The sequence below is a fragment of the Salvelinus fontinalis genome, chromosome 35 (genome assembly GCF_029448725.1).
Source record: "Salvelinus fontinalis isolate EN_2023a chromosome 35, ASM2944872v1, whole genome shotgun sequence".
Taxonomy (NCBI): domain Eukaryota; kingdom Metazoa; phylum Chordata; class Actinopteri; order Salmoniformes; family Salmonidae; genus Salvelinus; species Salvelinus fontinalis.
This window is the reverse complement of record NC_074699.1, coordinates 7209707-7225361: the sequence shown is the minus strand read 5'-3', so window position 1 is coordinate 7225361 and position 15655 is coordinate 7209707. Positions and strand designations below refer to the sequence as shown.

Genomic DNA, 15655 nt, shown 5'->3' with positions numbered 1-15655 from the left:
CAAAACATAGACTGCCCACCCAAAACACACGCCCTGACCATAAACACATACCAAAACAAGAGAAAACAGGTCAGGACCATTACAACATTGACAGTGTCTAAATAACATCCTTACCTTTACTGAATGTTGTTTATGAACAGTCTGAAATGTCTGAAGATCGAGGAGTAGTCCTATTTCTTTAGATTGTGTTCTCTCCTGTCAATGCAGATACTCCCAAAGAAAAGGCTTCCAAATCAGTCCCTGTAATGAAAGGTATTCATGTATTGTTTGGCAGCTGTAGAAATGCTAGAATGTCGTTGCATAGCCAACTTGTTTGATCAATTCTAGACTGCCCTTTTGGAATAATTTCAGGGTAGTGCTATTTGAGTGGAAGTTTGTGCTTTAATACATGTTGCTCGCTATAAAGCCATGAATCACTGTTTGGTTAATTTTGCAGTTTTTGAAGTAAAACAATTCATTTTATTATGTGCTCTTTTTTTAGCCTCAGTTGTCTCTTTGCATTGACTGACAAACATGCTTATGTATTGCCAATCATTTACCTGTCTTATCTTAAGCAGAACCTGAATCTAAGGAAACTAAGGAAACCCCTGCCAGGAAAGGTATAGTAGCTACTGCATTGTCATTCACATTTCTTTCACTGTAAAATAACGGGTTTCTACCGTAATCAATTATTGCTTTTATTAATACATAGTTGGGTTTATTTGTTCTTGCTCACATTCTCAAGCTAAAAGCTTAATTGCAGTATACAGACTAAAATTAAATTAAAATAAGTATATGTCTATATTTAGGGAAATAAAAGCTGAATTGAAGGATGCATCGTTGGTCACTGAGCGGAGAGAGCACTGCGGTAGCCGCTAGGGGAGTGTGTCAGTCAGATATGGACAAGTCGGGAGCCTCTGGAATCACTGTTTATTTCACCATCTGCCCACCATCTGCCCATTCTGCCCACCTTTCCGTATAGCAAACTCCAATAACTTTTTGCAGCACCCACTTGGTTGATGCTACTGCAGCCGACTGGCGCTGAAAGCTCACCACACTTTAGTTTTCAGAATATGTTACGCTTTTACGAGACATCGCATGGATCTCTCTTTTCTCTCTTTAATAATAGTACATTTTATTTTCACATTTATTTCAAAAGGGAGTCATACATAGACATATAAACTTGCTATTGGACAAGCACCAAAATTACGATTCCACAATTTGAATGAGTTTTAGGTTTGAGTTTTAACTGTTTAAAACTAATAATAAACCCTATACAACCCACTTAAAGGGTACCGTAACTTAATGTAAAGTGTTCCGTTTCCATTTGAATGAAGTGATTTTTACAGGTTTTTCAACAGTTCAATCAGTATTTTGAATCTTTGAACTTAAAAAGCTTCTTATGGCTGCAGTCCCGGTAATAGGACCAATATGACAACAGCCAGTCCAAGTGCAGGGCGCCAAATTCAAAAACCAGAAATCTCATAATTAAAATTCTTTAGACATTCATGTGTCTTATTTCATTTTAAAGGTAATCTTGTTGTTAATCCCACAAAAGTGTCCAATTTCAAATAGGCTTTTCAGCGAAAGCACTACAAACGATTATGTTAGGTCACCACAAAACCAAAAATAATCACAGCCATTTTTCCCAGCTAAAGATAGCTTCACAAAAACCAGAATAGAGATAAAATGAATCACTAACCTTCGATTATTTTCATCAGATGACACTCATAGGACTTCATGTTACACAATACATGCATGTTTTGTTTGATTAAATTCATATTTATATAAAAAAATCTGAGTTTACATTGAGGCTACAAGATTCACTAAATGCAAAAACATCAAGTGACTTTGCATAGCCCATCGTTTTAACATGAATACTCATCATAAATATAGATGATAATACAAGTTATGCACATTGAATTATAGATATACCTCTCCTTAATGCAACCGCTATGTCAGATTTCAAAAGAACTTTACGGAAAAATAATTGCGCGCTATAATCTGAGACGGCGCTCAAAAGTAGCATACCACAGCTGCAAAGATGGCGTCACTATAAACAATAGAAAACATGATAAATATTCCATTACCTTTGATGATCTAGATCAGAAAGTTTTGTTCGAAAAAATCCGTTATTTATGTTTCAAATACCTTCTTTTGTTAGCGCGTCTGGTTTACATATCCAAACGCTAATTCTGGTCAGCGTTATATCGGACAAAAACTTCAAAATGTGATATTACCGGTCGAAGAAACATTTCAAACTAAGTACTGAATTAGGATGTTTTTAACATATAGCTTCAATAAAGTTCCAACCGGAGTATTCGTTCTTGTCTGCGTGAGCAATGGAATATCAGTGTCTTGCATGAAGAAAAGGCATGATCAGGACATGGCTGCTTGATGGACACCTGACTGATTCTGCTCTCATTCTCTCCCACAACATCATAGAAGTCTCATTGGAATTTCTACTGATGGTTGACATCTAGTGGAACCCCTAGGCAGTGCAACATCATTCATAACTCAATTGGATTTCTTAAGGGACTCTGGTGAATACAGACAAGCTCAGATTTCTGACTTCCTGTTTTGATTTCAACTCAGGATTTTGCCTGCCAATATGAGTTCTGTTAATCTCAAAAGACACAATTCAAACAGTTTTAGAAACTTTAGAGTGTTTTCTATCCAATACTAATAATAATATGCAAATATTAGGAACTATGACTGAGGAGCAGGCCGTTTGAAATGGGCACCTTTCATCCAAGCTACTCAATACTGCCCCTTCAGCCATAAGAAGTTAAAGTATTGACTCAGGGTTGTGAATACTTATGTAAATGATATACTATATTTCTGTGTGACTTTTTTTATAAATATGCAGAAAATTCTCAAAACATGTTTTCACTTTGTCATTATGGGGTATTATGTGTAGATGGTCGAGAAAAAAATATTTCATTCATTTTATATTCAAGCTGTAGCACACACAACAAAATGTGGAATAAGTTAAGGGGTATGAATACTTTCTGAAGGCACTGTATGCCTCTCTTTTTTTTCAATAAGAGCCTGATGCTCCAAAGGAGAAGACCAGACCTGTGAAAAAAGGTAGGTAATTCCAGTATTAACACATCAACAATGTTAATTATTATAATAATCACATATTGACAGTGTCTAAATAACATCCTTACCTTTACTGAATGTTGTTTATGAACAGTCTGAAATGTCTGAAGATCGAGGAGTAGTCCTATTTCTTTAGATTGTGTTCTCTCCTGTCAATGCAGATACTCCCAAAGAAAAGGCTTCCAAATCAGTCCCTGTAATGAAAGGTATTCATGTATTGTTTGGCAGCTGTAGAAATGCTAGAATGTCGTTGCATAGCCAACTTGTTTGATCAATTCTAGACTGCCCTTTTGGAATAATTTCAGGGTAGTGCAATTTGAGTTGAAGTTTGTGCTTTAATACATGTTGCTCGCTATAAAGCCATGAATCACTGTTTGGTTAATTTTGCAGATTTTGAAGTAAAACAATTCATTTTATTATGCGCTCTTTTTTTAGCCTCAGTTGTCTCTTTGCAATGACTGACAAACATGCTTATGTATTGCCAATCATTTCCCTGTCTTATCTTAAGCAGAACCTGAATCTAAGGAAACAAAGGAAACCCCTGCCAGGAAAGGTATAGTAGCTACTGCATTGTCATTCACATTTCTTTCACTGTAAAATAACGGGTTTATACTGTAATCAATTATTGCTTTTATTAATACATAGTAAGGTTTATTTGTTTTTGCTCACATTCTCAAGCTAAAAGCTTAATTGCAGTATACAGACAAAAATTAAATTAAAATAAGTATATGTCTAGATTTAGGGAAATAAAAGCTGAATTGAATGATGCATCGTTGGTCACTGAGTGGAGAGAGCACTGCTGTAGCCGCTAGGGGAGTGTGTCAGTCAGATATGGACAAGTCGGGAGCCTCTGGAAGTACTGTTTATTTCACCATCTCTGACATTCTGCCCACCTTTCCGTATAGCAAACTCCAATAACTTTGTGCAGCACCCACTTGGGTGATGCTACTGCAGCTGACTGGCGCTGAAAGCTCACCACACTTTAGTTTTCGGAATATTTTCCGCTTTTACGAGACATCGCATGGATCTCTCTTTTCTCTCTTTAATAATAGTACATTTTATTTCACATTTATTTCAAAAGGGAGTCATACATAGACATATAAACTTGCTATTGGACAAGCACCAAAATTACGATTCCACAATTTGAATGAGTTTTAGGTTTGAGTTTTAACTGTTTAAACTACTTTATTAATATTTGCTCTCTGTGTCCATCCAAGGGCTAGCCATGCTGCCCTGTTCTGAGCAAATTGCAATTTTTTAAGTCCTTTTTTGTGGCACCTGAACACACAACTGAACAGTAGTCAAGGTGCGACAAAACTTTGACCTGTAGGACCTGCCTTGTTAATAGTGTTGTTAAGAAGGCAGAGCATCACTTTATTATAGACAGACTTCTCCCCATCTTAGCTAATACTGCAAGAATATATTTTGACCATGTCAGTTTACAATCTATTGTTACTCCAAGCAGTTTAATCATCTCAACTTGCTCAATTTCCACATTATTTATAACAAGATATATTTGAGGTTTAGGGTTTAGTGAGTGTTTTGTTCTAAATACAATGCTTTTAGTTTTAGAAATATCTAGGGCTAACTTATTCCTTGCCACACACTCTGAAACTAACTGCAGCTCTTTGTTGAGTGTTGCAGTCATTACAGTCACTGTAGTAGCTGACGTGTATAGTTTTGAGTTATCCGCATACATAGAATCTCTGGCTTTACTCAAAGTCGGTGGCATGTTCTTAGTAAAAATTGTAAAAAGAAAGGGGCCGAAACAGCTACCCTGTGGAATTCCTGATTCAAACTGGATTATATTTGATAGACTTCCATTAAAGAACACCCTCTGTGTTCTGTTAGACAGGTAAATCTTGTAGACATGCCCAAAAAGACTCACAGCTGTAATTTTTGCCAAAAGTGCTACTTTAAAGTATTGACTCAGGGTTGTGAAAACTATTGTAAATTATATACTATATTTCTGTATGACATTTTTTATAAATATGCAAAAAATTCTCAAAACATGTTTTCACTTTGTCATTATGGGGTATTATGTGTAGATCGGTGAGAAAAAAATATTTAATTCATTTTATATTCAGGCTGTAGCACGCACAACAAAATGTGGAATAAGTTAAGGGGTATGAATACTTTCTGAAGGCACTGTATGCCTCTCTTTTTATCCAATAAGAGCCTGATGCTCCAAAGGAGAAGACCAGACCTGTGAAAAAAGGTAGGTAATTCCAGTATTAACACATCAACAATGTTAATTATTATAATAATCCCACATTGACAGTATCTAACATCCTTACCTTTACTGAATGCTGTTTATGAACAGTCTGAAATGTCTGAAGATCGAGGAGTAGTCCTATTTCTTTAGATTGTGTTCTCTCCTGTCAATGCAGATACTCCCAAAGAAAAGGCTTCCAAATCAGTCCCTGTAATGAAAGGTATTCATGTATTGTTTGGCAGCTGTAGAAATGCCAGAATGTCGTTGCATAGCCAACTTGTTTGATCAATTCTAGACTGCCTTTTTGGAATAATTTCAGGATAGTGCAATTTGAGTTGAAGTTTGTGCTTTAATACATTTTGCTCGCTATAATGCCATGAATCACTGTTTGGTTTATTTTGCACTTTCTGATGTGAACCAATTCATTTTATTATGTGCTCTTTTTTAACCTCAGTTGTCTCTTTGCAATGACTGACAAACATGCTTTTATATTGCCAATCATTTACCTGTCTTATCTTAAGCAGAACCTGAATCTAAGGAAACTAAGGCTACCCCAGCCAGGAAAGGTATAGTAGCTACTGCATTGTCATTCACATTTCTTTCACTGTAAAATAACGGGTTTATACTGTAATCAATTATTGCTTTTATTAATACATAGTAAGGTTAATTTGATCTTGTTCACATTCTCAAGCTAATAGCTTAATTGCAGTATACAGACAAAAATTAAATTAAAATAAGTATGTCTAGATTTAGGGAAATAAAAGGTGAATTGAATGATGCATCGTTGGTCACTGAGTGGAGAGAGCACTGCGGTAGCCGCTAGGGGAGTGTGTCAGTCAGACATGGACAAGTCGGGAGCCTCTGGAAGGATTGTTTATTTCACCATCTCAGACGTTCCGCCCACCTTTCCGTATAGCAATCTCCAATAACTTTTTGCAGCACCCACTTGGGTGATGCTACTGCAGCTGACTGGCGCTGAAAGCTCACCACACTTTAGTTTTCGGAATATTTTCCGCTTTTACGAGACATCGCATGGATCTCTCTTTTCTTTCTTTAATAATAGTACATTTTATTTCACATTTATTTCAAAAGGGAGTCATACATAGACATATAAACTTGCTATTGGACAAGCACCAAAATTACGATTCCACAATTTGAATGAGTTTTAGGTTTGAGTTTTAACTGTTTAAAACTAATAATAAACCCTATACAACCCACTTAAAGGATACCGTAACTTAATGTAAAGTGTTCCGTTTCCATTTGAATGAAGTGATTTTTACAGGTTTTTCAACAGTTCAATCAGTATTTTGAATCTTTGAACTTAAAAAGCTTCTTATGGCTGCAGTCCCGGTAATAGGACCAATATGACAACAGCCAGTCCAAGTGCAGGGCGCCAAATTCAAAAACCAGAAATCTAATAATTAAAATTCTTCAGACATTCATGTGTCTTATATCATTTTAAAGGTAATCTTGTTGTTAATCCCACCAAAGTGTCCAATGTCAAATAGTCTTTTCAGCGAAAGCACTACAAACGATTATGTTAGGTCACCACAAAACCAAAAATAATCACAGCCATTTTTCCCAGCTAAAGATAGCTTCACAAAAACCAGAATAGAGATAAAATGAATCACTAACCTTCGATTATTTTCATCAGATGACACTCATAGGACTTCATGTTACACAATACATGCATGTTTTGTTTGATTAAATTCATATTTATATAAAAAAATCTGAGTTTACATTGAGGCTACAAGATTCACTAAATGCAAAAACATCAAGTGACTTTGCATAGCCCATCGTTTTAACATGAATACTCATCATAAATATAGATGATAATACAAGTTATACACATTGAATTATAGATATACCTCTCCTTAATGCAACCGCTATGTCAGATTTCAAAAGAACTTTACGGAAAAATAATTGCACGCTATAATCTGAGACGGCGCTCAAAAGTAGCATACCACAGCTGCAAAGATGGCGTCACTATAAACAATAGAAAAGATGATAAATATTCCATTACCTTTGATGATCTAGATCAGAAAGTTTTGTTCGAAAAAATCCGTTATTTATGTTTCAAATACCTTCTTTTGTTAGCGCGTATGGTTTACATATCCAAATGCTAATTCTGGTCAGCGTTATATCGGACAAAAACTTCAAAAGGTGATATTACCGGTCGAAGAAACATTTCAAACTAAGTACTGAATTAGGATGTTTTTAACATATAGCTTCAATAAAGTTCCAACCGGAGTATTCGTTCTTGTCTGCGTGAGCAATGGAATGTCAGTGTCTTGCATGAAGAAAAGGCATGATCAGGACATGGCTGCTTGATGGACACCTGACTGATTCTGCTCTCATTCTCTCCCACAACATCATAGAAGTCTCATTGGAATTTCTATTGATGGTTGACATCTAGTGGAACCCCTAGGCAGTGCAACATCATTCATAACTCAATTGGATTTCTTAAGGGACTCTGGTGAATACAGACAAGCTCAGATTTCTGACTTCCTGTTTTGATTTCAACTCAGGATTTTGCCTGCCAATATGAGTTCTGTTAATCTCAAAAGACACAATTCAAACAGTTTTAGAAACTTTAGAGTGTTTTCTATCCAATACTAATAATAATATGCAAATATTAGGAACAATGACTGAGGAGCAGGCCGTTTGAAATGGGCACCTTTCATCCAAGCTACTCAATACTGCCCCTTCAGCCATAAGAAGTTAAAGTATTGACTCAGGGTTGTGAATACTTATGTAAATGATATAATATATTTCTGTGTGACTTTTTTTTATAAATATGCAGAAAATTCTCAAAACATGTTTTCACTTTGTCATTATGGGGGTATTATGTGTAGATAGTTGAGAAAAAAACATTTCATTCATTTTATATTCAGGCTGTAGCACACACAACAAAATGTGGAATAAGTTAAGGAGTATGAATACTTTCTGAAGGCACTGTATGCCTCTCTTTTTTTTCAATAAGAGCCTGATGCTCCAAAGGAGAAGACCAGACCTGTGAAAAAAGGTAGGTAATTCCAGTATTAACACATCAACAATGTTAATTATTATAATAATCCCACATTGACAGTGTCTAAATAACATCCCTACCTTTACTGAATGTTGTTTATGAACAGTCTGAAATGTCTGAAGATCGAGGAGTAGTCCTATTTCTTTAGATTGTGTTCTCTCCTGTCAATGCAGATACTCCCAAAGAAAAGGCTTCCAAATCAGTCCCTGTAATGAAAGGTATTCATGTATTGTTTGGCAGCTGTAGAAATGCCAGAATGTCGTTGCATAGCCAACTTGTTTGATCAATTCTAGACTGCCTTTTTGGAATAATTTCAGGATAGTGCAATTTGAGTTGAAGTTTGTGCTTTAATACATTTTGCTCACTATAAAGCCATGAATCACTGTTTGGTTAATTTTGCAGTTTTTGAAGTAAAACAATTCATTTTATTATGCGCTCTTTTTTTAGCCTCAGTTGTCTCTTTGCAATGACTGACAAACATGCTTATGTATTGCCAATCATTTACCTGTCTTATCTTAAGCAGAACCTGAATCTAAGGAAACTAAGGCTACCCCTGCCAGGAAAGGTATAGTAGCTACTGCATTGTCATTCACATTTCTTTCACTGTAAAATAACGGGTTTATACTGTAATCAATTATTGCTTTTATTAATACATAGTAAGGTTTATTTGTTCTTGCTCACATTCTCAAGCTAAAAGCTTAATTGAGGTATGCAGACGAAAATTAAATTAAAATAAGTATATGTCTAGATTTAGGGAAATAAAATGTGAATTGAATGATGCATCGTTGGTCACTGAGTGGAGAGAGCACTGCGGTAGCCGCTAGGGGAGTGTGTCAGTCAGACATGGACAAGTCGGGTTAGGGTTATGGTTAGGGTTAGGGCTAACCCTAACCCTAACCCTAACCCTAACCCTAACCCTAACCCTAACCCTAACATCCAGAAGGCGAGGTCAGTACAGGTGCATCAAAGCTGGGACCTATAGACTCAAGGCCATCAGACTGTTAAACAGCCATCACTAGCAGAGAGGCTGTTGCCTAGATTCAGACTTGAAATCATTGGCCACTTTAATAAATGGAACACTAGTCACTTTAATAATGCCACTTTAAAAATGTTTACATATCTTGCATTTCTCATCTCATGTGTATATACTGTATTCTATACTATCTATTGCATCTTAGCCTATGCCACCCCTTACTTAGATTTGTGTGTAGTAGGTTTTTGTTGTGGAATTGTTGGATATTACTTGTTAGATATTGCTGCAATGTCAGATCTAGAGGCACCAGCATTTCGCTACACTCGCAATAACATCTGCATGTGACCAATATGATTTGATTAGCTAGGTTTTCATCCAATTGCCGACATATTTTGATGTGAATATTCTAAAATCTTCATAAAAACAACATTTTCCAACCACATTTTCCAACCATAGATGTTTCCATGAAATGTATTTGTTGGAGATAAAAGGCTTTGCTCAAAAATATGACTTTAGCTGTTAAAGTCCCATTAAAGAAAATACAACTTAAATGGGTTTCCATCGCATTTTCAACTCTACTGATCACTCTACTTGTCACAAAAAAAAGTTTGCGTTATATACTGGTCTGGTCTTGGCACGTGCGCTCTAGCCAACAGCTAAAGAAAAATGATTGTTATTTGTCAAACAGCAGCCAAGCATCTATCACCATGTCACCAGAGTAAGACCCTTGTTATTTGTTGTAAAGAAGCATCATGTTCATTACTGTGGACTTTCACCACGCTGTGAAGTTCATCATTACTTATTTCATAGTGTAACAAACTGCATGCTTTCTTGAGTTGTATTTGTATCACAAGATATCATCACGTGATTCCAACTTTAATATGATTGTTATTATATCAATATTTGTGCATAAAGACGTTTCCACTGCTATTTCTCACATAGTTCATTTTACAGACTCAAAAAGATCCCACCTTGTCTAACGTATTTCGTTTTGTCGACGTAGTTTACCAACCAATTTTACTAACAAATTGGCTGTTTACAGCAGCCCTGTCATGACATTTTGTACTTTGTACTTTATACTTTACTAACATAAAAAGGCTGGATGGAAACCTGGTTAATGGCACAAAAAATGGTTAGAAGACTTTCAGAAACACATAACAATTGTTTTATTGGTATCCCTTTCTAATATAGAAAAATCTGTTGCGAAGAAGCCTGCCAAGGAAGAGAAAGCAAAGGGTAATACCTGTATTCTTTTATATTCCATTCCATTCTAGACTTCTCTATTTTATTCTATTTCTATTCTATCCTAGTCAGCAACTGAAATCTAAAGGCACTCCGTGATTCTGAAGCAATTTCATCTCACAAGAAACTTAAACATTGTGTGATTCGTAATGTACATGCATGCACGAGAGGTTAAGTTGAGTATGCTAGCGAGTGGTTATGGTTTGGAGTAGCCTCTGACACCCATTTGTTGGCAGAAAGATAGTCAAAAGGGATAGTGACCCGAGGCCACTTATCAAACCAATTAGATATGTATCCTGGGTGGAGATGCAAACGGAAGTGGTGTTTCTGAAAATAATTCTGACTAGCTCGCAATCAAACCCAAGGGTTGTCCAAACTTCTAATAGTTGTGTCAACAAGACGAGATTTGTAAAAGATAGCCACGTGAGACTAGGGTTTGGTTTAAGCATGCTAGAGGGTGGTTAAGGTTAGGGTTAGGGCAAAGTTAGAGAAAATAAACATGCCAAAACAAAGAGACTTGCAGCATACCAGTCCTGCAAGTTATGCCACCCCGACCACCTTTTCATTCTTTCCACACCTCTTCTTTCCAAAACAAAACTTACAGAAGTTTCCATCCTCAAAACAATTAGCTCAAGTCTGTGTTTTCTCAAGAACGTCTAGACTCATTGAAACATTGATCATCGTGACATTAAAATCATGACCTCTTTCTTCAACAGCAGAGCCTGTTTTAACAGACCCCTTCGCCACAGAAGGTAAATATTATTTTCACACAGTAGCACTCCAAATATGATATTTTAAGAGCAGTCTATGGATCGCATGCAAGTTACACTTTTAACCAAGTATAACTTATAAGGCCTTCATAAGCCCTGTGTAGTATGAGGCCAACATAAATGCTTCACAAATTATTTATAAGCTAATGATGGGCAATGGATTGTCTCTTTTTTTATTATACTCTGGATCATTTTCAGATGAGATGCCTTACTTCCAGTGCTTTTTTGTGGATGAAGATGAGGCCCAGTATCCCTTCTACCCTTTCTCACCTCTCCAGATGTGAGAGCCCTGCCCAGTGAAGAGCACAGAGTCTAGAAAGCAATAGACGAGATGGGCGACACCTTTAGTGTGGAGTTAATAATAAACGATTAATAAAACCAAGTCATGGAATCCACTACTGCTATGTTGCAGCCTAGCATCCTGAGCTGGTCTTCAACAGAAACCTAGGACAGCAAAGCACTTTGAGTGAATTCGTTGAGCTCTCATGGATAGCCAACATCATTCCTTTCCAAATGTGTTCGTGTTATATTTTGTTTTTGATAGCTGGTATGGCATGAGTTGATCTATATCAGGACATCAGTATTTTGAATGAAACAATGCATACTGTGTTTACATCAGTTGCTGCAGGTTATCCTTTTTTAGGGCCATGCTAATTTGCTTGATTCCGCTTTGATAGTTGTCAGTTTTCTCAATTGAATGGCATATTTAAACAAATTGGAATACAGATTGTACCGTTGGCTTTCATACTTTTCAAATCCTCAATCCTCAAGCAATTTATCTGTCTGTCATCGCAGTCAGTTGAATGGGAGCTGCATATGGGAGCCGAGCAGTGTTGGTCTAGAATTTGGGGGAAGAGCTCTGTTGGGCTGGACTACAGACTGCTGCTCTGTTGCTGTGTACTCTGAATTACGCTTTATTTACATGACCATGGGCTCTATATCATTGCTCTCATACTAAGACATCAGTGGGTCGTTCCATCGCAAAAAGCACAAGAAAGAGGATTTCGACACCCACCATCTCAGATTGTACTGAAAGTGTTTCTGTTAGGGAACAGATAAGATTAGCGTTCCTGCAACAATATTTTGTTGAAATATAATTTGATCTCTTAGAAATTAAGCTAATTTATTCCACCCAAATTGGCCATTTTATTCAATAAATATAGACCCTAACCTCCAGGATAGCTTTTTTTTAAAGAATTACTCCCCCACGTCATATTAAAGGAACAGTTCACCTAAATTACAAAATTTGATTTGGTTTCCTTACCTGTAAGCAGTCTTTGAAAAAATGTATTAAACAGTCCATGTGTTGGTTTTGTTGTCCACTGATTCAAATGCAACCTTTTTTGCATTTGTGACACAACTCCAATGCAAGTCAATGGTACCTGTATTAGCATTTTCATGCTTCATGTCCAAATCATTCTGAAGTATCTCAAGCTGTAATGTTACAGACAGATGATTTAGATATGAAGCTTGGAAATGCTAACATAGGTACCATTGACTTGCATTGGATTTGTGCCACAAATGCTAAAAAGTTAGCATTTCAAACACCGGCCAGATAAACAAAACCAAAACATGGGTTGCTGTCATACCTTGTCCCTAAATTGCTTACAGGGTAAGCAAACCAATATGTAATTTGGGTGAACAATCCCTTTAACAATGAGGGAGGATTCAGAAAAAAGTAGGAACAGCACCATCTAGTGGTCAGAACATTGTAATATCAAGATGTAGGATGGGACATTAACCTAACTTAAATTATTAATTTCTCTGAACAGGAAGAAAAAAAACATAACCAAATTCACTGAGAATACATAACATAGGATGAAGAAACAATACTCTGAGTCACAGCTCCATACTATTCGTCAGACATAGAGAACTAATAATGTATACTCTTTATTATGGGGGGATTGGCATGGGGTGTGTGGTGTCCGTGGGTGGCTTTTGATAGTTTCTTTCGATTCCTCATGTCTTACTCCTTGTTAGAAAAAAGTTTGGTCCAAATCGGATGTTAGGTACTATATTTATTGAATATTATATGATTCATATAATATTCAATAATTATACTACCTAACGTCCGATTTGGAACAAACTTTTTTCTAAAAAGGAGTGAGACATGAGGAATCGATAAATTTAAATGGCCAATTTGTGTGCAATCAATTAGCATAATTACTCAGAGATCAAATTATATTTCAACAAAATAATATTGCAGGAATAATAATCTTATCTGTTTCTAACTACAGAAATGAAATGATTTCATACCATTCTGAGATGGTGGGTATCATGGCCTGCTGAAATGACATACAACAACCTCAGTGGATTTTTACCTTACTTTGTGAGACATTTTTGTTTTTAATGTTGCATTTCTTGCCCTTCTGTATACTTTCACAATGGTAACTCACAATGAGATAGTACTTCCATTGTAGCTGAATATGTTTCCTCATTGATTTTCAGGCTACATTGCTTTCTTCCATTTTCTTATATTCTTCTTCATCAGTCTGCGTTTGTTAACTTTGAGGAAGCATAAAGCTTTTCATCAAATTCGTAGGGACCTCATACTCACATTAAAAAGAATGATGCTGGTGCCTCGAAGTCTGTGAAGTTGTTTTTGTATTGTATGTACTATATGTCTGGAAAGGAATAACCATAACCTATATGTCCATGAGAGCTCCCAGCTCCCAGATTCCGATCAACTAGATAAAACACCCTCTGGCTTTCCCACAGGTGACAAGTGGCAGACTCAGTCATGGTGTTCTGAAGTCTTATCAACCATCTATACTTCTACAAAATGCTCCTCATTTTGATAAGGGTGCTGATTCTAAGCATTCCATTGTCTGACCTTTCAGAATGAGGTTGAAGAATAATTTTTAATGGGTAACACTTCAGTTGGAATGCACTTGTTGCAATCAAGTGTCTTTGAAATATTTCATTTTGTGTGATAATCCATTTTGAACTAATTTAAAGTAGGTGTTGTCCATTTGTATCAACATAAGTTAGACATCATTTCTTGCACTGGATTACACCATCAAGGACCTTAAACTAACTGGAACATGAGAGGAGAATACATATATGAATGATCAAAATCAATGTTTGTATCCCGTATCAATTTATTGATAGACCAAAAGGAACAGCTGCATAGCTCATGAGTGTCACAGAGTAGTGTCCTTTTGGTAGGGTTTACACAACTGGCAAACTGGTTGAAATAAGGTGTGGGAAAAATAAACATGTCCAGTTTACCATTATGTTATGCGTATAGTGACTTATGAATCATATATAATCAAGTGATATAGTAATATGAACAATATATTATAATATTATTTATATAATTATGTTATCAACAATAGTGGTAATAATAATGCATGTATGACAATTGTATTTATTTTTGTGCTATGTTATGAACAGATTTAGAACATTTCAGATTGATTACTTTATAATCTCTGAAAGACAAGTTGGGACAGCAGTCAACACATAATCCTACTTCTACTTAAGTTAAATTGTGTCTTGGCTGTTTTTAATTAAAGTGACAACTTGAATTTTGACAGTGAAGTACATGTGTAGCCAAATATTGATACTGTTCCATCTTTCAGTTTCGGTACCTCTGCACAAAACATGTGTTTGTTGCAGAAGAATGTGATACTTTGGTACATGAAATGCCTTTAAATTCTCATTTACCCTGTACAAAATGTTATTAACACGTATATTTTTGTGAAGAGCAAAAGATAAGACTGATTGTGAAACAGTGCATTTATGCTGATTCCACTAATCATGTTAATGCTCCTAATCTTTATGTTAAATGTTTTGACTGAACCGACTCCCAAATGTGATTTTTACTAGCAAATACTACCTTATTTGCTATTCAAGGGCATATGATTGTATCTGTTCACTACCAAAGTAGTTAATTACTACAATATTTGCCACAATACATTTTGTAGCTAGCATAGACTGCAATGGTAGTGTTACTGTAAAATACAATTAGTAGAATAGATAATGGTGTCATCTTGACAGTTAGGTTCTGTACTATTATTAGTAGTAACCGCTGTAAGCTTATAACATGTGCGGCCATACAGAGACAGGATGGTACTCTGATGACCCACCAACGTTTTGAAGCATTGTGCATCAAATATTTTAAAGGTTCTCTGCTTCCATGTGTTCATTGTCTGGTGTTTAACAACAATATATGGATCTGCTGGAGCATCAATATGACAGTGCCAGATCTATTGGAATTGTGTATGGCATCAATAATTCATTGTAAGTTGTATTTGAGCTGACTGGTTCAGGAATGTACATGGTGTAAGGAAATAATAAGGCCACTGATGCAAGGGATAATGGGACAGATTTAATGCTATCAA

General features: G+C 36.0%; 1 protein-coding gene across 1 annotated transcript in view; it reads left to right on the top strand.

The window, feature by feature from the left end:
• The window catches only part of si:ch211-266g18.10 (neurofilament heavy polypeptide), a 53354-nt gene extending 37914 nt beyond the window's left edge, over positions 1–15440 (top strand). Inside the window, exons 30-43 of the mRNA XM_055898865.1 lie at positions 208–252; positions 555–599; positions 3028–3069; positions 3246–3290; positions 3593–3637; positions 5261–5302; positions 5475–5519; positions 5824–5865; positions 8283–8324; positions 8501–8545; positions 8848–8892; positions 10492–10536; positions 11259–11294; positions 11511–15440. Coding sequence (XP_055754840.1) covers positions 208–252; positions 555–599; positions 3028–3069; positions 3246–3290; positions 3593–3637; positions 5261–5302; positions 5475–5519; positions 5824–5865; positions 8283–8324; positions 8501–8545; positions 8848–8892; positions 10492–10536; positions 11259–11294; positions 11511–11596 — 650 coding nt within the window. The 3' untranslated portion in view covers positions 11597–15440. The remainder of the gene's footprint in view (positions 1–207; positions 253–554; positions 600–3027; positions 3070–3245; positions 3291–3592; positions 3638–5260; positions 5303–5474; positions 5520–5823; positions 5866–8282; positions 8325–8500; positions 8546–8847; positions 8893–10491; positions 10537–11258; positions 11295–11510) is intronic.
• The last annotated feature ends 215 nt before the right edge of the window (positions 15441–15655 follow it).